This window comes from Orycteropus afer, unplaced genomic scaffold, assembly GCF_000298275.1.
Source record: "Orycteropus afer afer isolate SDZICR_OR568_19922 unplaced genomic scaffold, OryAfe1.0 scaffold00470, whole genome shotgun sequence".
Lineage (NCBI taxonomy): Eukaryota > Metazoa > Chordata > Mammalia > Tubulidentata > Orycteropodidae > Orycteropus > Orycteropus afer.
In genome coordinates, this window is record NW_006922057.1 from 314844 (window position 1) to 335117 (window position 20274).

At 40.1% G+C, this 20274-nt stretch overlaps 1 protein-coding gene across 1 annotated transcript in view; it reads left to right on the forward strand.

The window, feature by feature from the left end:
* CCP110 (centriolar coiled-coil protein 110) overlaps positions 1-4238 on the forward strand; it is a 29031-nt gene extending 24793 nt beyond the window's left edge. The window contains exons 11-14 of the mRNA XM_007954726.2: positions 206-268; positions 899-958; positions 1465-1550; positions 4186-4238. Coding sequence (XP_007952917.1) covers positions 206-268; positions 899-958; positions 1465-1550; positions 4186-4238 — 262 coding nt within the window. The remainder of the gene's footprint in view (positions 1-205; positions 269-898; positions 959-1464; positions 1551-4185) is intronic.
* The last annotated feature ends 16036 nt before the right edge of the window (positions 4239-20274 follow it).

Genomic DNA, 20274 nt, shown 5'->3' on the forward strand with positions numbered 1-20274 from the left:
TTATCTCTTAAATATATTCTATTTCTTGTAGCTGAAAGACTAATTCTGTTTTGAAAGTATTTTTTAGTACATTTACTGTGGGTCTTTAAGTAGTACACCAGCTTTTAAATGACGATTTGTTCCTATCATACTGTATCACGTTTGTAAGCATGCTTTTTTTCCCCTCTTCTCTAAATATATTGTTTGTGTCCTTATATTGTGTTAGAGCTGCTGAAATGGGAATGCCGAATAAGAAAATTCTTGTTAAACAAAATCCTTCTGAAACAAGGTAAGAAAAATCACTCAGTGTTAGCGAGGGGCTGTTTTTTTTTTTTCCCCTCTCCATAAAAGGAAATTTTATAAATCTCAAGCTTGCTTTTGTTGTTTTTCTTCTACTTCACATCAATAGAACATTCCCTGCTGAGTTGGAGGATTGCAGGTTTAGGATCCACATCAACACCTGGTCTTGTGTCTGGTCACGTCAGACCAGATGTTTGTGGCGCTTTCTATAGGATACGCAATCTCTAGTGGAAATTTGAGCCCATATGTCATGACTTCAGCTCACAGCGCACAAAGGGTGTCTTTAATACTTACTGACTTGTTTTCTGCTCCTATAAAATAATAGTGATATTTTCTAGATGTTTGAGAAGAAAAGTTGACTTTTATGAAGAAGATATGTAAAAGCACAAGGGTTAATACTTAAGTTGAACATCTCTTTCCTGAAAATAATCTCAGTTTTAGGCTTTTGGTGAGCAAAATATAAGTACCATATTAATATGATTTAGTGAATGTCCTATGTTTTGTGGTAATATAGAGGCCATATCATTCCTTAGATGACTTCCACCTCACCCATTGAAAGAATATGGGAGGAAAATGGAATTTACCCTTTGGAATTAATTTTTTATTTACTTTGGTACAGAGTCCTTCAGCCAAACCAAGGACAGAATGCACCTGTTCAAAGGTTACTGAATAGACAAGGGTAAGAATGCCACACACTCTAGTATATAAAAATATTCAAATCAAGAATAGCTTTGACAGGAAAAAATAATTTCAGTGCTCTTTACCTAAAGAATAACTATTTTTCAAATTGGATATTTTCTATAGCATTAGAAAGATCCTTTAAAATTTTTTGTAGACTTCTTTTGTCTTCAAACATAACCCTCTGGGTGTACTGTTGTGTATTATGTTTCAGTTTTCATCTTATGTTGGCATACTTTTACCATCCACTTCATACCATTTTACTTATTATTTAAACAAAATCCCTATAGTAAATCCAGTGTCATTAAAGTGATTATCCAACCAAGTATGAGCCGATGGTTATAATTGCCTGAAGTAAAAGTATAGCTTTTACACGCATGAAACTTAAATTCTTTTCAGGGTTTTTTATGCATTGAACTGTTGAAACAGTGCGATTGCTTTCTTTAAATGTTGAACATTTAGATCCTAACGCAAGTGACTTATTAATTTTTTTTTATATTTAATTAGAACCCCTAAGACATCAGTGAAGGGGGTTGTCCAAAATAGACAGAAGTCTTCACAGAGCAGAATGCCTAACAGAGCGCCTGTTTCAGGTGTGTAGAAAATGATTTCCTGAAACCTGTTCAATAGAACGAAGTGCAAAAGCTGCCCCATAACTCAAGCCACATAAGTGGGGGATATATTGTCTTTTCTTGCCACCATAATTTTGGCAAATTCACAGTGGTTCTATTAGCAATCATTCATGTAAGTATCTCATGCCAGTCAGGAGAGCTTACTTAGTAAAACTGTGGTTCTGGTCTTGACTTCCGTAATAATTTCATGAAGAACTATGTATTTTTTAATCCTAAAAATTTATAGAATTATCCATGCTTAATTTAAAACAAAAACAAACAAACAAAAAAATGCCTTTTTATAAATGAGTAAAATAGAAAGATGATCTGATGCCTACACTGTTCTAAACCTATACATGTCTGTTCAGCTTTGGGGAAGTGTACCACCCACAATCTTTGTATGTGCACAGAAGGGAATGAAAATTTCTTCCTTTGACCACAAGATCACCTGTGAATATGCCAGGGGGCGGGGGTAAATTTTGTTGTTTTTTTTTAATCCTTTGCTCAATAAGAAACTTGAGCTAACTCTCTGAATGGTCATTATTCGAAGATTATTTAAGGGCTAAATTTAAAAATGTATAAAAATTCTATTTTATGGTGGCAAGAAGACAAATTCCATGTTGAGTTAATCCAAACTTCTTAACTTAATGTTTTAATATTTTCTACATATGCTTGTTAAGACCCTTTCATATGCTAACTAAAAATTATGTGATCAAGTCAAAATACTTTGGGAATGTTGCACTTTAACTATACCACTTTCTATACATTTAACAGAAAACTAAATCAGTAGACATTGAAGATTAAATTTTAATCAATTCTAAATTTCCTATTAGTATACAATTATGTATATTTAGAGGTTTTTTTTTTTTTTTTTTACCAAGTGAATTAGGAGGGAACAGACCACCTAAGAAATTGTTCATGTTATTGCTATTTGGTCACATTAATTCAGAGAGAACAAGATGTTGATTATCACTTTGAAATGATTGCTTGCATTTTACATATACATCCCACCCACTGCCATTGAGTTAATTCTGACTTATTGCCACCCCCATTGGGTCTCCGAGGCTGTAAATCTTTGTGGAAGTAGATTGCCTCATCTTCTTCCTGTGGAGCAGCTAGTGGGTTTGAAGGTTTGATAACCTTCTGGTTATCAGTACACATTCCTGTCAACAACTAGTTGTCTTACAGAAATACTAGGTTTCATGTATGTTACCCAGAACTGTTAGATGTCTTACCCACCAAGCCACCAGAGCTTTTTTTATGTATACATAGGATAATGTGTAAAAGGTCTTTTAGAAGTCACACAAGTGATAGTTAATGGAGTAGTTTTAAAGGAGATTATATAGTTGATAATCTTGCCTACTCCAGAGGTAGTCAAAACAACTAGTTTGAAAGTTAACCATTTGAAAGAACTCAGACCACGAACCAGATACATTGCTTGTGAAGTTATGTAGAATTTTCAGACATTTATAAGTTTTTCCCATTTTACTGTTAAATATTGTAATAAATCTTAGCTAATTGGCAAATCGTTGAAAATTAGTATTGTTTTGCCAACAGTATAAATTTGCCACGGTGACTACTCTTCATGTTCTTTTCTCATGCATTTCATCTCTTCCTTTTGTTACTTGTGAATCTGGAAGCCAAATACCAATACTGTTTTGTTCTGTTTTTTCATTTTTTTTTCAGTAATACTCAACAGTATAAATGATGAGCAGGCAGTCATTGCAATAATAATGTACAATAAAATTCAATATTTAGGACTATTGAGGCTTAATTGCATTGCAACATAATTATTAATACAAATGAACTTAACCCTTGAATTAACATGTACAATTAATGTGTATCAAACAAGTCCAAAAATTCTTTATTTTTCTAAAGATTTATTCATATATGAATGCATATTTAGACAATTGAAAGAGACTGAAGAATTTTATCCTTTTTACATAAACTAAGAATTAGAAATATGACTGATTAAAGTGCTGGCTACGAATTTTAACATCAGGTGCTCTTGAAAAGATTACTGTTTCCTGCTTAGCTTTTTAATGTCCTGGGTTATGATTTGAACAAATTCAAAGTTGTGCTTTGATCTGCTATACATAGAGAATAAACCCTTTAGTAAGCAATTTATAGAAAGCACATTTTTAATATATGGTACAATATCTTACTCTTAAGCAGACTTCTAAGATACTTATTGCAAAGCATTTAAAGTTGTTTATAATTTTCAAAAACCATATATATCAATTTCTGTTATCATGTTTTAAAATTTGATGTTTTGTGCTTGACTCAGGAGTTTATAGGGAAATTCAGAAACCACTAATTAAAGCAGAGTAGGAGGTGGAAATGCAAAATGGGTATGTGGAAGAACAATCAGGTGGCTTGGGTTATCAGAATCTTTTCTTCTAAGTATGTTACCTTGAGTAAGTGACTTATTCTTCTCTGCTTCCATTTTGTTATCCTTAAAATGGTAGTTACAATTTCTACCTCAGGATTATTGTATGTAGGGATTAAATGTATATTGCTTAGCTCCCTGCCTAGTGTATAGTAAACAGTCATTAAATGGTATCATTATAGAAAAACTAAGCTTTGAAGAATGATATTAGTTTTGCTTTATTTTTAGGAGCATATGCAGGAAAAATCCAAAGAAAGCGGCCAAATGTTGCGACAATTTAAGGAGACAACATTCACTAGGATAAAAAAAAGGGAAGGCTTATTACCTATAATATTTTCCCTACCCAAGACTTTTTGTTCACCCTAGACTCCCTTTACCCAGGAAAATGATGTCAAAGGGCTGACCAGTTAGTTATCTGGATAATTTGATCAGTCAGGCTAATTCCTAACCTACACCCCCACATTCTTCTTCATAATAGGTTTGGTGGAGACATATTAGTGCTTGGTGATTGCATTATCTCTGTGCTTAACCTGTACAAACATAAGTTTGTTTTATATGTCCAGGAGTCTGCAGAAACCCTTTTCGTAAACTTAAAGGACATTTGGTTTATTTCACAAAATATTGAAAAGGTATGACAAATTATAAATAATTTCTAAGCATAAATTTCATTCATCTCTGCATAATGATTGCTGAATTTGATAAACAAATTAGATGCTGTTCTATTCAAGGAGAAATTACAAAGAATGTTTTCCCCTGATTTTGTAAACTCAAACGCTAATTAGCCATTTATCTGCATATTCTTTGACTCATAGTATTATCATATAGGAGAAAACACTTGCCTGTTCATTGTGGTTCACCTAAAATTAACCACAGATGAAGCTGTGAGTCACCATTTTGGACCGAAGTACACATTCTTTTGAAGAACTAGTTGTCTTACAGAAATGTTTGGTTTCATGTTTGTTATCCAGAACTGTTAGAAGCATTTCCACTGGATTTTGAAATCCTTCCTTACATGGAGGGTAACAAATTTGAGGAAGACAGCACAATCTTCTTGAATGTAGCACTTAGGAATTCATTATTACATTCATTTCTGTAGAATAAGAATGATATATCGCATGCAATTATATTTTGTAGTTAGTCCACGTAATTTGTTCTTAGTCTGCTTTTTCTAGCATGCTTAATTAAAGAGAAAGGGCTATATAATATAATAATTTCAGATTTTCAAATGGGAAAGTAATACTATCTAGTTGAAATTCTGCATTACTTAGAGGCACTGGTGTTACCAAGGGGACTTGATTTCATGAAAGAGAACATCACTGCTAATTTATACCATTTCCAAAAAGGGCTCTGTGCTTCTCACATTAAATTGGAATTGTGTACTGTTAATCTTTCTGACTTAAATTTTAAGACATACTAGTATTTTGAAAATGCAGAATACATATCTGTTTAAGAATATGGAGATGAAGATTGTTTTTTTCTTTATTGAGAATGTATCATTTATTAGATGAATGAACAAGAAAATTAAAAGATAGTAAAAAATAAGTGAGTTACCATTTTTTAAAAAATGTAAGGCAAAGTATAGCAAGTTATTATCTTTTTAACACAATAAATTGTGCTTTATCATTCTGAAAACTCAGGATACAGCTTACTCATATCATTGTGGGTCTCTCCAGTAAGAAGGATAGATGCTAAGTTTTATGTACACTAATTAGCTAAAATAAATAAGTGTTTTGGAGAAAGTTAAAACTAGTTTTAGATTAAGGATGAAAAACTTGAGTGTTTTTTTAATTTAAAGATAAAAGCTTGTGTGTTTTATACATTTTTAATGTTTTCAGCTTTTTCTCATAAAAGTGCCAGACACTGTTTTCTGCTTTTGATGGAATTTTATTTATATATGTTATTTTTTAAATTTTTACTTTGAGTGGAATGTCCATTAATGTAAATTATATTTATTTTTATATTTTAATTTTCACTAGTTTTGCTTCTACGCAAAATGCAAAATAAACTTTTCATCTTAAAGGAAATCTGGTTTGATCTTTTTTGTTTACCAAGGTGGGGGGACTCAATGCCACTGAGTCAGTTCCAGCACATAGCAGCCCCCTTTGGGTTCCCAAGGTGGTAAATCTTTACAGAAGTAGATTGCCCAGTCTTCCTTCTCTGGAGAGGCTGGGGGGTGGGTATGAACCGCCAGCCTTCTGGTTAGCCATCAAATGCCTTAGTCACTATGCCACCAGAGCTCCTTTTTACCAACCAAATCCAATCTAAACCAAGCTCACTGCCGTGGAGTCGATTTCAACTCAAAGCGACCCCTCCTTGGGTTTCCAAGGCAGTATCACTACGGAAGTAGATTGCCCCATCTTCCTTCCACGAGGAAAGGGTTATTAAAGGACAGATAATGAAAAATGTCTGACCAAAACATAAACATTGTAATAAAATTTTTTACGATTAAAAGCCTCCTGAAAGGTGTATGTCACTATTTAATATAGACCCTATACCCATGTGTATGTAGCCCAGCATTTGGGTTGCATAAGTTGGACTTATCAGGAGGCAAAAGTTCACGAGACCTGGAAATGTCCTAGCTTCTTAAGATCCAGAAATCTGCTAAGGGGCAAACAGGAAGTAGAGCAAGAAGGGAGAGAATGCTAAAGCTGAAGCTCACATCAAAGCTTCTAAGTTGCTTTGGGTAGCTTCACATCTCTATGCTGGCTTTAAGAATCTTGTTACAGCTTCATCATCAATGTGGCCATAGTAAGATGCTCCCTAGTTTATCTCTTATTGAGGAGATGTTGCATTGGATGCAACATACAGGGGAGTATGGAAACATGCCTCACTTTCCTATGGCCACCCTTCAGGTCTAGTTTAGTTGAGAATAGTGGATATGCTTTGAAACTTAATTAATTCATCCTGAGCTGAAAACAGGAAGACCTGTTCTGGAAGTGGAGATTTTTTTCCTCAAAGGTTACTGTCATTTGAACAACCACAGGCCACCATACCCAAATGAAAAGTGTTTTTATTGTGTACCCTTGAATCAATTCTGACTCAAAGGACAGAGTAGAACTGCCCCATAGGGTTTTCTAGGCTGTAATCTTGGACACTAGCTGATGGGTTTGGACAGTTTACCTTTTGGATCTCAGCTGAGCACTTTAATCATTGTGCCACCCATCCACTGCCATCGAGTTGATTCCAAGTCATAGAGACCCTCATTTTGTTTCCAAGGCTATAAATCTTTACTGAAGTAGATTGCCTCATCTTTCTTCTATGGAGCAGCTGGTGAGTTTGAACCTCTATTCTTCTGGTTAGCAGCCAAATGCCTTGTCCATTATGCCACCAGAACATCTTATTGTGCCTCAAGTGCTCTGTAAATGAAAATAGTTAGTAAAAAAAATTTAACAAATGGAGTTTAAATGCTTTATCTGTACAGAACTGTTGTTAGGTGCTGTCAAGCTGGTTCCGACTCAGTGACCCTACGTGCAACAGTATGAAACACTACCTGGTCTTGCACCGTCCTTACAATCATTGCTATTCTTGAGCCCATTGTTGCAGCCACTGTGTCAATCCATATTGTTGAGCCATACAGAACTATTCACCAAACCATAGTGGGCATATAGTTTACAAAATAATTTTAAAAAAACAAAGGGGACCTCCAGTCATTGAATACAGCAAGTCAAGCTATGCAGTCACATCCTTGGTCAGATTCTAATGATAGCTCTGAGGGTAAAAATCATGTTTAGCTAAAATTATGCTTGACAATAAAGTATTTCCTTTAATTTTTATCTGCTCTCTTCCTTCTTTGATCAGTGTTTCTCAAGGGCTTTCTACTTTTTAATTTCTCCAGGACATTTGTGAACTGCCATCAGAACCATGGTTTCACTTGTCGAGCTAGGATGGGAAAAATCCCTTAGTCATTCACATTTTGTCATAAGTCTCAACTACCTATTTCAGGATTACTTCTATTAACTGTTTAGTTTTAAAAAGCCCTGGTGGTGGAGTAGTGAAGCACTTGCTGCTAACTGAAATGTCAGCAATTGGAATCACCAGCCGCCTGCAGGAGAAAGGTGGCAGTCGGTTCCCATAAAGATTATAGTCTTGCGCTGAATGTTTAGGTATGTCTAGGCAGGGAGGGGTGTGCCCATGACTGTGGATAGGGTTGTCAGACAATGTCTCTATAAGTGTATTTGTATGTTCTGTAAGAATTTCCAGGTATATAGCAGAGATGACAAGGGACAAGGTTGTAGTCACTTCTTGGCCACAGCCAGCTACCCAGAGGGAGCGAGTAGTTGGACCTCGGGACCATGGTCACAGTGGACATCAAGCTCTTTTAGCATAACATACTACACAAAAACATTGTTCCACATCCTGCTGTAGCAAGTAGTGACTGGGATCTTAAAAGTTTGGAAGCAGCCATCTTGATGCAATGATGGGTCTCTCCTCATCCAAAGCAAAGAAGAATGAAGAAAACCAAGACACATGGAAACAATTAGTCCAAGGGGCTGGTACACGATGCCATCCTCAGCCTATATGACTATGAGACCAGAAGAACTAGATGGTGCCCAACTACCACTGTCAACTACTTGGAGGGGGATCTATGTAGGAGATCCTTGATAGAGTGGGAGAACAACGTGGAACAAAACTCAAAAATATAAAAAAAAAAAAAAAAAAAAAAGACAAGGTTTGTTGGTCTGATAGATCCTGGTAGAACCCCTGAGACTATATAGCCTCTAGCTGCCCTTCAGGTCTGGAATTGAACCCACTTCTGTGGCTTCCAGCCAAAGAAAAGACAGGCATATGAGCTGAACATTTACATTAGGTAGATACACTCCTTGGAGAGATCAATTATGGGAGAACAAAAGGGCTATGTATGCACAGGGAGATAGCTCATGGGGCAGGAGTGCATGGGAGAGGACATGGAAGAGGTGGCTACGGGGAGGAAGTGGGAAGAGAGCTGTTGCATTATGGCAGACTGCAGTCAATGTCATGAGACAGTATATGTGAACTGCTGTATAGAAGATGAATTTGGTCTGTAAACTTTAACCCAAATCACAATAAAGTTTGGAGAAAAAGAAAAAAAAAAAGATTACAGCCTTCTGGCAGTTCTACTCGGTCCTATAGGGTTACCGTGAATCAGAATCCACAGCAACCATTTTTCTGTTGTTATTTATACATGATAAAAAGGGTTTGCCAAGTGGGTGTGGCTGAATATGAATATGAGCACATGATATCTTTCTGCTCTACTGCCTTCCTGAGTTATCAAGCACCCCTTCACTGGGAACAACTTCTACAGTCTGTTACAATAAGAGACCACCAGCAGCACCATGAGGCAGCATGTTAGAAATGCAGAATCTCACGCACCACCCAGACCTACTGCCTATAATCTTCATTTTCACAAGATCCCCATGTGAGTCACTAGCGCAGTCAAGAGTGCATAGCACTTCTATGGAATGTCAGCAATTGGAACTCATCAGCTGCTCTGCAGGAGAAAGGTGGCAGTCTGTTCCCATAAAGATTACATCCTTGGGCTGAACGTTTAGGTATGCCTAGGCAGGGAGGAGTGTGCTCAACAGAAGTTGTATACTACTAGGCAGCTAAAAGAATAGTATGGTAGTATACAGCTTCTGTTGATTGCTGACCATAGGTTAGGTATTTTATAATCATCTACCTTTACCTTAAAGTCAGAATTATCCTCATTTTATAGGATGCAGCCAGCTAAACTACCGATTACCTCAGAAGGTTGAGAGTACATTTGACAGTCTATTCTACAACTCTTTCCAGAAGGGCTTGCTTCTTGTCAGGTGCCGCCGAGTTGTCTCTGACTCATAGCGACCTTATGTACAACAGAACAGAACACTGCCAGGTCTTGTGTCAGTCCCACGATCTTGGCTATACCTGAGGCCATCATTGCAGCCACCATGTCAATCTACCTTGTTGAGGGCCTTCCCCTTTTTTGTTGGCCCTCTGCTTTACCAAGCTTAATGTCCTTCTTCAGAGAATGGTCCCTTCTGACAACATGACCAAAGTGGGTTAGATGAAGTCTTGTCATTCCTGCTTCCAAGGAGCATTCTGGCTACACTTCTTCCAGGACATATTTTTTAGTTCTTTTAGCAGTCTATGGTACTTTCAGGATTCTTTGACAACACCACAACTCAAAAGCATCAACTCTTCTTCGGTCTTCCTTATTCATTGTCCAGCACTCACATGCATATGAGGTGAATGAAAATACCATGGCTTGGGTAGGGCGCACCTTGGTCTTCAAGGACACATCCTTGTTCTTCAGCACTTGAAAGAGTTATTTTGCAGCAGATTTGCCCAATGGAATATGTCCTCTGGTGTCTTGTCTGCTGCTTCCATTGGTGTTGATTGTGGAGCCAAGTAATATGAAGTCTTTGACAACTTCAATCCTTTCTCTATTTATTGTGATGCTGCTTATTGGCCTAAAATCAAACTCACTGCTGTCAAGTTGATTTTGACTCATACTGACCCCTTCTTGGGTTTCTGAGGCACTATCACTATGGAATTAAATTGCCCAAACTTTCTTCTGAGGAGGGGCTGGTGGATTTGAACCACCAGCCTTCTGGTTAGCAGTCAAATGCCTTAGGCACTACACCACCAGAGCTATTGGTCCAGTTGTGAGGATTTCTGTCTTATTATATTGAGGTGTAATCCATACTGCAGAGTGTTGTCTTCAATCTTCATCAGTAAGTGCTTCAAGTCATCCTCACTTTCAGCAAGAGAAGTTGTGTCATCAGTGTATTGCAGGTTGTTAACGACTCTTCCTCCAATCCCGATGCCACATTCTTCTTCATATAGTCCAGCTTCTCGGATTATTTGCTCAGCGTACAGATTGAGTAAGTATGGGGAAAGGATACAACCCTGATGCACTGCCTTCCCAATTTTAAACCATGCAGTATCCCTTTGTTCTGTTTGAACAACAGACTTCTGGTCTATGTACAGGTTCCTCATGAGCACAATTAAGTGTTCTGGAATTCCCATCCTTCTCAATGTTATCCATAATTTGTTATGATCCACACAATCAAATGCCTTTGCATAGTCAATAAAACGCAAGTAAACATTTTTCTGGTACTCTTTGCTTTCAACCAAGGTCCATCTGACATCAGCAATGATATCCCTCATCCCACCTCTTCTTCTGAATCCAGCTTGCATTTCTGGAAGTTCTCTGTCAATATACTGCTGCAACTGTTTTTGAATTATCTTCAGAAAGATTTTACTTGTGTGTGATATTAATGATATTGTTTGATAATTTCCATATTCTGTGGGATCACCGTTCTTTGGAATGGTTACAAATATGAATCTCTTCCAGTCAGTTGACCAGGTAGCTGTCTTCCAAATCTCTTGGCATAGATGAGTGATTGCCTCTAGCATGGCATTCATTTGTTGAAACATCTCAATTGGTATTCTGTCAATTCCTGGAACCTTTTTTTTTTTCAATTTCTTCAGTGCACCTTCAACTTCTTCCTTCAATATTATTGGTTCTTGATCATATGCCACCTCCTGAAATGGATGAACGTTGACCAATTCTTTTTGGTACAGTGACTCTGTTTTCCTTCCATCTTCTTTGAATGTTTTCTGCATCATTCAATATAGTGCCCATAGAATCTTTCAATATTGCAACTCCAGGCTTAAATTTCCTCTTCAGTTCTTTCAGCTTGAGAAATGCTGAGTGTGTTCTTCCCTTTTGCTATTCTAAGCCAGGTCTTTACACATTTCATTATAATAATTGACTTTGTCTTCTCCAGGTGCTCTTTGAAATCTTCTGTTCAGGTCTTTTATCTTGTTTCTTTCATTTGCTTTAGCAACTCTCTGGTCAAGAGTCTCTTCTGACTACAGTTGTGGTCTTTTCTTCCTTTCCTGCCTTTTAAATGACCTTTTGCTTCCTTCATGGACGATGTTCTTGATGTCATCCCACAGTTCCTTTGGTTTTTGGTCACTGGTGTTCAATGCATCAATATACTCTTTAGATGGTTGCCAAATTCAGGAGGGATAGAATCAAGGTCATATTTCGGCTCTCCTGGACTTGTTTTAATTTCCTTCAGCTTCAACTTGAACTTGCATATAAGCAGTTGTTGGTCTGTTTCACAGTTAGCTCCTGGCCTTGTTTTGGCTGAAGATATTGAGCTTCTCCATCACCTCTTGCCACAGATGTAGTCAATCTGATTCCTGTGTACTTCATCTGGCGAAGTCCACATATATAGCACCATTTGTGTTGTTGAAAAATGGTATTTGCAATGAATAAGTTGTTCTTGCAAAATTCTGTCATGCGATCTCCAGCGTCATTCCTATCACCAAGGCCATATTTTCCAACTACCAATGATTTTTCTTTGTTTCCAATTTTTGCATTCCAAGCACCAGTAATAATCAACACATCTTGATTGTATGTTTGGTCAATTTCAGGCTGCAGAAGTTGGTAAAAATCTTCAATTTCCTCATCTTTGACTTTGGTGGTTGGTGCATAAATTTGAATAATAGTAGTATTAACTGGTCTTCCTTGTAGGTGTATGGAGGTTATCCTATCACTGACAGCACTGTACTTCAGGACAGATCTTGAAACATTTTTTGTGACGATGAATGCCATGCCATTCCTCTTTGTCATTCCTGGCATAGTAGATCATACAGTTGTCTGATTCAAAATGGTCAAAACCAGTTCATTTCAGCTCATTAATGCTAGGATATTGATTTTTATGTGTTCCATTTCATTTTTGACAACTTCCAATTTTCCTAGATTCACACTTAGCACATTCCATGTGCCAATTATTAATGGATGTTTGCAGCTGTTTCTTCTCATCTTGAGTCCCACCCCATCAGCAAATGGAGGTCTCTAAAGTTTACTCTATCCACATCATGAAGGTCAGCTGTACTCTAAATAGGCAGCCTTCCCCAGTTGTGTTTTGAGTACCTTCTGACCTAAGGAGCTCATCTTCTGGTACTATATCGGACAATGTTTCAAGGGTATTCATAAAGTTTTCCAGTAATATATCAGACAGTGTTTCACTGCTATTCATAAGGTTCTTACTGGCCAATTCTTTGAGAAGTGGATGGCCTCTTTCTTCTTCTGAATCTGTCTTAGCTTGCTTGAGAATGTGGCTTTATGACCACCTTCGGTCAGAAAAGACACTTGAGATTGAAAAAGAAAAACCGATGCTGCTTTGCAATTACCAACCAACAGTTTCCCCCATGACACTGGTTAAACTACTAGTCACCATGCAGTCAAGAGTTCTAATCCCCATACATGCACTTACTATTCTTGGGACAAGTCACCTCATTTCTTTACCCTTCAGCTATTTCATAAGTGATATTGGTATTTATTTCAGAGAGTTGTAGTGAAGAGTAAATGGAGCATGTATGCAAAGTACTCAGCACAATGCCTGACACTCACAGTAAGCACTTAGTGAATGGTAGCTATTAAAATATCCCGTGACTGTATCAATTTCTATAGAGCACATAAATTCTGTGGTTGAATTCAGTGCACCTTCATAGGAGCTCTGGTGGCACAATGCCTAAGGCATCTGACTGCTACCCTGAAGGCTGGCAGTTCAAACTCACCAGCCATTCCTGGGGAGGAAGGTTGGGCAATCTACTCCCGTAGTGATACTGTTTCGGAAACCCAAGGAGGGATCGCTATAAGTTGGATCCCACTTCACGCAGTGTGTGTGTGTTCATAGAAACATGCAGATTTGCAATATGGGGTGATATTAACCCTGTTTTTTTCCATTTGGTTCCTGGAAAAGGTGGTATGAATCTAGGATGGCCCTCTAAGACTTAGGTTATTAACCACTGAGGTGTGTGTGTGTGTGTGTGTGTGTGTGTGTGATACTCAAAATCAAACCCACTGCCCTCCAATCGGATCTGACTCATAGCAACCCCTCCTTGGGTTTCCGAAGCAGTATCACCACTTAAGTAGATTCCCCAGTCTTCCTTCCAAGGAGTGGCTGGTGGGTTTGAACCACCATCCTTCTGGTTAGCAGTCAAATGTCTTAGGCACTACGCTATCTGAGCTCCTGTGGGGGATACTGGATGTACTTAAATTCTATGAAGCTCAGAGAAGAAAGCAGCAGTCTTGGTAAGGGGCGTGGCTTTCCCAGCCAAACAAGAAACTAGCTGCAAAACCACGGGCTGCCTGTTTCCCAGAGACACTTTTCCTGCCCACAGTCTTGCATCTTTGCAGCTCCTAGGCTGGATTCTTCTTCGCGCCTAGAGGGCGCAAGTGGGCTAACAAACAAAAATCAAACTAACTGACGTGGAGTCTTCCGTGGAGTCCTAGCCACTCATAGCGATCCCTCTTTGGGTTTCTGAGGCAGTATCATTAGAGAAATAGATTGCCCAACCTTCCTTCCGTCGAGCCTGGATTAGTTTGTGGCGCCAACTGCTTCTCACAACCTCGGCGCCAGCAGACGGGGCAAACGGCTATCTCTTATAAGCGGGACACCCGCGCAGGCGTAGTCTAGCTTCTGCAGGGCGGCCAGCTGACTTTCCATGATCCTGAGTGGCCTGAGTTTTGCGCCGGTCGGCGATGCCCCTCACAATCATGGCGTCGCCAAAGGGATCGACCAGCTCGAGCGGAGGCCCGCCCCTCATAATTATGGCGGCCGGGGCGGAGCTGGAGCTGGACGGGGAAAAGGGGCCGCAGCACCGGGCCAGTGGTCATGTGACTGGGAAGATGGCGGTCTTTCCTTGGTAAGGAAGAAGTGGCGGATGACTTTAGGGAGGGATTGTTCAGGTTGTCTCTGGGTCTCTCTGTCTCCAATCTGTGTATGTGTGTGAATTTCCCTTGTTTCGGTATGTGTGTGTGTGTCTGAGAATTGCTCTCTCTGTTGGGTTCCGGTGGCGTCTCTCACCTCATCTCCGGTTTGTCTCGACCCCAAATTCCCCGACTGGGTTCTCTCCCGGTCTGTCCTTCGCTGCTTCCACAGCCTCTTCTCCATTTATCAAAGAAAACTCAAGGCTCTAGGGTTCGGTTTTCCCGTTAGAAGTTGGCGCGGGTTCTGGGAGGCGTTGATGGAAGAAAGGTGGACCCAGCCCTTAGTCTCTAGACTTGAGGTATCTGGCAGTTCAATTGATTTCTAAGCTACTCAGTTCACCTAGAGGAGACTTGCTTTTCTCGTCTGCGAAATGGCCACCATTCATCCCACTCTTTGCAGAGTCCTGCTCTAGGAAAGGCCCCTCAGACATCTTCCTTGGCCTCAAGGAGCTGACAGTCCAATGGAATAGATACATGGAATGGAGGAATGCTCGGTGAAGGCATTTGGATGAGGCACAAAGGAGGAAGTAATTAATCCTGCTTCTGGGGGAAGGCTTCAGGAGCTCTAGTGGTGTGGTTAAGGCGTTTGGCTGCTAACCAAAAGGTCAGTGGTTCGAATCTACCATGGATCAGGCAATCTTTTTTTGTAAAGATTTACAGCCTTGGAGACCCAGTGAGATTGCAATCAGCTCTATGGCAGTGAGTTTCATTTTTAGTTTGAGAGGAAAGCTTCATAGAGGAGGTGAGTTTTAGGTTGGGTCTTAAAAGATGAATAGGAGCTCACTAAGCAGGAGGGAGCAGCATGTGTGAAGGCTGAGAAGCCTTTCAGGGCTCTTGTGGTTGTCCTAGCTGAGGGTGACAAAGCTTCAGGCTACAACAGTGGGTTACACGTGTGCTTGGAGAACTCAAACAGGTTGTGATGGTGATAGTGGAATTATTTGGGAATGTGAGCTCTCCCCCACATCTCAGAAAGGGATATAATCAACTTTCCCATTCTCCTAAGCTCTAAACAACAACAAAAACAACAACAACAAACCTCAAACCAAACTCTATAGGGTCACCATGAGTATCAGCTCTAAGTCCTGTTGTTGTTGTTATGTGCTGTTGAGTCGGACCTGACTCATAGCGACCCCTCCTTGGGTCTCCAAGGCAGTATTACTACAGAAGTAGATTGCCCAACCTTCCTACTGAGGAGTGGCTGATGGCTTACCCTCTAGTTACTGATTTTCCCTCCTTCCCCTCCCCATCCCTGGAACCATCAAATTATATTTCTTCTTTTGTGAAACACTTTTCTTGACTTTTTGCAATACTGGTCTCATGCAATATTTGTCCTTTTGTTGTTGTTGTTGTTGTTATGTGCCGTCGAGTTGCCCCGACTCATAGCGACCCCTCCTTGGGTTTCCGAGGCAGTATCACTACGGAAGTAGGAATGCCCAACCTTCCTTCTGAGGAGTGGCTGGTGGGTTTGAACCGCCAGCCTTCTGGTTAGCAGTCAAGTGCCTTAGCCACTATGCTACCAGAGCTCCTGTTTGTCCTTTTATGATTGACTAATTTCACTTGCATAGTGAACTCACTAAACTCATCCATGTTATGAGATGTTTAGAACATTCATCATTGTTCTTTAGCATAATGTAATAATTGTGTGTATGTACCCACCATTTATTTATCAATTCATCAGTTAATGGATAGTTGTGTTTGCAGTGTGATGACCATACAGATAGGTCCTACCCTAACTAATGGATTGGTCATTTTTGACATCCTGTTAGGCTTAAAAAGAGAGCCGGTCCCAGAGCAGATGGAAGACCTGACTACAAACTAGAAGAAAAGATTACAGTAGAGTGCATGCTTTGGATCTGAGGTCTCTGGGTTGGGAACCTCCTAGACCCAGGAGACAAGCTATAACACCAAAGACAGTTGGAGATGTGGAGAAGCAGTGGCAGAGAAAACAGTGACAGCAGAGGCAGCAGAACCAAGAGACAGGGGTTGGTGCAGGGGGCTTCCTGGACCATGGAGCAAGAGCTGAGCACCTTTGGGCAGGAGACTTGCTGGCAGAGTGGAATGCCTTTGGGCACTTAGCAGAACGAGACTCATGGATCCATGGAAAGAGAAGGCTGAGCGTCTTCTAGCAGGAGGCTTGTTTGCAGAGTGGGGTGCCTCCAGGCACTTGCTGATGGAGCTAGGCTTGCTTACCCATGGGCGAAAGAGCTGAGTGCCATTGGGCAGGAGGCTTACTGGCAGACCAGGTTGCCACTGGACACTTAATCAGAAGAGGTTTGTAGCACTTGCCCAAGCAGGATAGAGGCCAGGGTGGCCCAAGAGGCCAAAGGGGTCAAGAAACAAAGAAGTAGAGGGCCAGGGAGGCCTGCCTCCCTGTGTGCCTGAGATTAGGCTGTTCTGATGAAAGAAATGTATCCTAAGTCTTTCTTGAGCCTGAATTGTTACTTGTTAATTCCCTGATAAACCCCACGAGGTACAGTGAATTACTTGGTGTGGCCTCTTTTAGCCATGGTCTTTGTGACTCTTAGCAGATGACAGGGTGAAACTATGCAAATGTGATGTGTTTGTGGCCTACCAAGAGGATTGGATAGCTTGCTAATAATGTAAATAAGGTACATAGCACCCTTGTGGGGAAGGGACTGTGCAAATAAGGTGTATGGATCCCTAACATGGGATTGCTTAGTTTTGTCATTCTGCTAGAGACAGAAGAGGGGATCTCACTGCCATCAAGAGGGAAGAGCTGGAGGTGGAGTGGAACACATCCTTGGATCTGAGATCCCTGTGCTGGACCTCCTTAGCAGAAAGATGGCAGAGACCACCAGCAGAGACACAGTGGCAGTGGAACTGAGAGGCATGAGACAGCAGTGGGCTTACTGGCCCATGGAGGGAGAAAGCTGAGTATCTTTGGGCAGGAAGCTTGCTGGTGGAGTGGGGTGCACCTAGGTGAACGTAGCTGCAGAGCTAAAAGAGTTTTGTAACACTTGTCCTAGCAGGACAGAGGCCAGGCCAAGAGACCAAAGGCCAGAGAGACATGCCTAAGGGCATAGCAGAGGGAAACCTGTACTGATCAAAGAATTGTATCCTGAGAGCATTCCTGAACCTGAATTGTAGCCTGTTGTTTCCCTAATAAACCACATAACCATGAACATTGTGTGTTCGGTGTGCCATTGCAACAAATTATCGAACCCAGTAGAGAAGTAGTGAGTACCATGGGAGGGATGGTTGGTAGAAAGCCTGGAGGGTGGTGGCATGTCTGGCCTCATAGAAATAAGCCTTGGACTGTTGATGGTTACTCTGTTTCCCCCTCATGAGTTTGAAGGAGGTCAGATGTCATACACAATACCAGATGGAGTACACAGGAATCAGATGTCTGTGGCAAGAGGAGATAGAAAAGCTCAGTATCTTCAGCCAAAACAAGGCTAGAAGCTGACTGTGGAAGAGACCATCAGCTGCTCACGTATGAGCTCAGAAGAGACTCTGAAATTTGTCCTTGAATGGAGAGTAGCTAAAGCAAATGGAAGAATCAACAATATAAAAGAGCTGAACAGATTTCAAAGAGCAGCTTGAGAAGACAGTCAGTTATAATGAAATGTGCAGAGACCTAGAGTTAGAAAACAAAAAAAGAAGAACATGCTTGTCATTTCTCAAGCTGAAAGAGCTGAGGAAAACAATCAAGCCTTGCGTTGTAATATTGAAAGATTCTATGAACAATATATAGAATGATGCAGGAAACCTCCAAAGAAGATGGAAGGAATACACAGAGTCACTGTACCAAAAAGAAGTGGTCGATGTTCATCTATTTCAGGAAGTGGCAAATGATCAAGAACCAATAGTAGTGAAGGAAGAAGTCGAAGCTACACTGAAGGAATTGGCAAAGAACAAGGCTCCAGGAATTGATGGAATACCCATTTAGATGTTTCAACAAATGGATGCTGTCCTGGAGGCACTCGACTCCTCTATGCCAAGAGATTTGGAAGACAGCTACCTGGCCAACTGACTGGAAGAGATCCTATTTGTACCCATTCCAAAGAAAGGTGATCCATAGGATGGGGATATTATTGAACAATATCATTAATATCACATGCAAGTAAAATCTTTCTGAAGAGAATTCAAAAATGGTTGCAGCAGTGTATCGCCAGAGAACTTCCAGAAATGGAGGATGGATTCACGGGAGACATGGAATGAGAGATACGATTTCTGATGTCAAATGGATTTTGGCTGAAAGCAAAGAATACCAGAAAGATGTTTACTTGTGTTTTACTGACTATGGAAAAGCATTTGATTGTGTGGATCATAACAAATTGTGGATAAATTGTGAGAAGAATGGGAATTCAAGAACACTTAATTGTGTTCACAAGAAACCTGTACATAGAGCAGGAGGCTGTTCTAACAGAACAAGGGAAAACTGCATGTTCTAAAATCAGGAAGGGAGTGCATCAAGGGTATATCCTTTCACCATACTTATTCAACTGTGTGCTGAACAAATAACCCAAAAAGCTGGACTATATGAAGAAGAGCATAGAATAAAGATTGGAAGAAGACTCATTAACAACCGGTGATACGCAGACAACACAGCCTTGCTTGCTGAAAGTGAGAATGACTTGAAACACTTACTAATGAGGATTAAAGACTACAGTCTGCAGTATGGATTACATCTCAACATAAAACAAAAATGCTCATGGTTGGTCCAATAAGCAGCATCACGACAAATGGAGAAAAGATTGAAATTGTCAAAGATTTCATATCATTTAGTTCCACAATCAATACCAATGGAAGCAGCACTCAGGACATCACATGATGCATTGTACTGGGCAAATCTGCAAAAGACTTCTTCAAAGTGCTAAAGAGCAAAGATAATGCTTTGAAGATTAAATTGTGCCTAACCTGAGCCACTCCTCAGAAGGAAGATGGGGCAATCTACTTCCGTAGTGATACCACCTCGGAAACCCAAGGAGGGGTCGCTATGAGTCTGGTCTGACTCAAAGGCACATAACAACAACAACAACAAATACATATCCACAAATATATATATATCCGTGGATAGCCAGATAGATAGATAGATAGATACGTGTGTGTGTGTATATCCATATATACGTTGTTGTTGTTATGTTATATATGTTACATATGTATACACAGATCAGGCAGATCGGAAGCTGCCAAAGTAGATACACCTCTAGCAATGAGCTCTGGTGGCATAGTGCCTAAGGCATTTGACTGCTAACCATAAGGCTGGTGGTTCCAACCCACCAGCCGCTCCCTGGAAGGAAGATGGGGCAATCTACTTCATAGTGATACTGCCTCATAGTGATACCGCCTTGGAAACCCAAGGGAGATCACTATGAGTCAGATCAGACTCAACAACACTGAGTTTGGTTTTTGGTATCAAGTGATGCAGTTATGCTGCTGATGTGTGGGCCACACTCTGAAGTTACCAGGGCCAGACACAGCCAGGAGTGATGTATGAAATGTTGGCCTTTTTATGTGTGTCAACCACCAAGGAGCCAAATGTGTATTTCACATTGCTGGTGGTTGGGATTATAGAGGATTTTACCATACGTATAAACTATTAC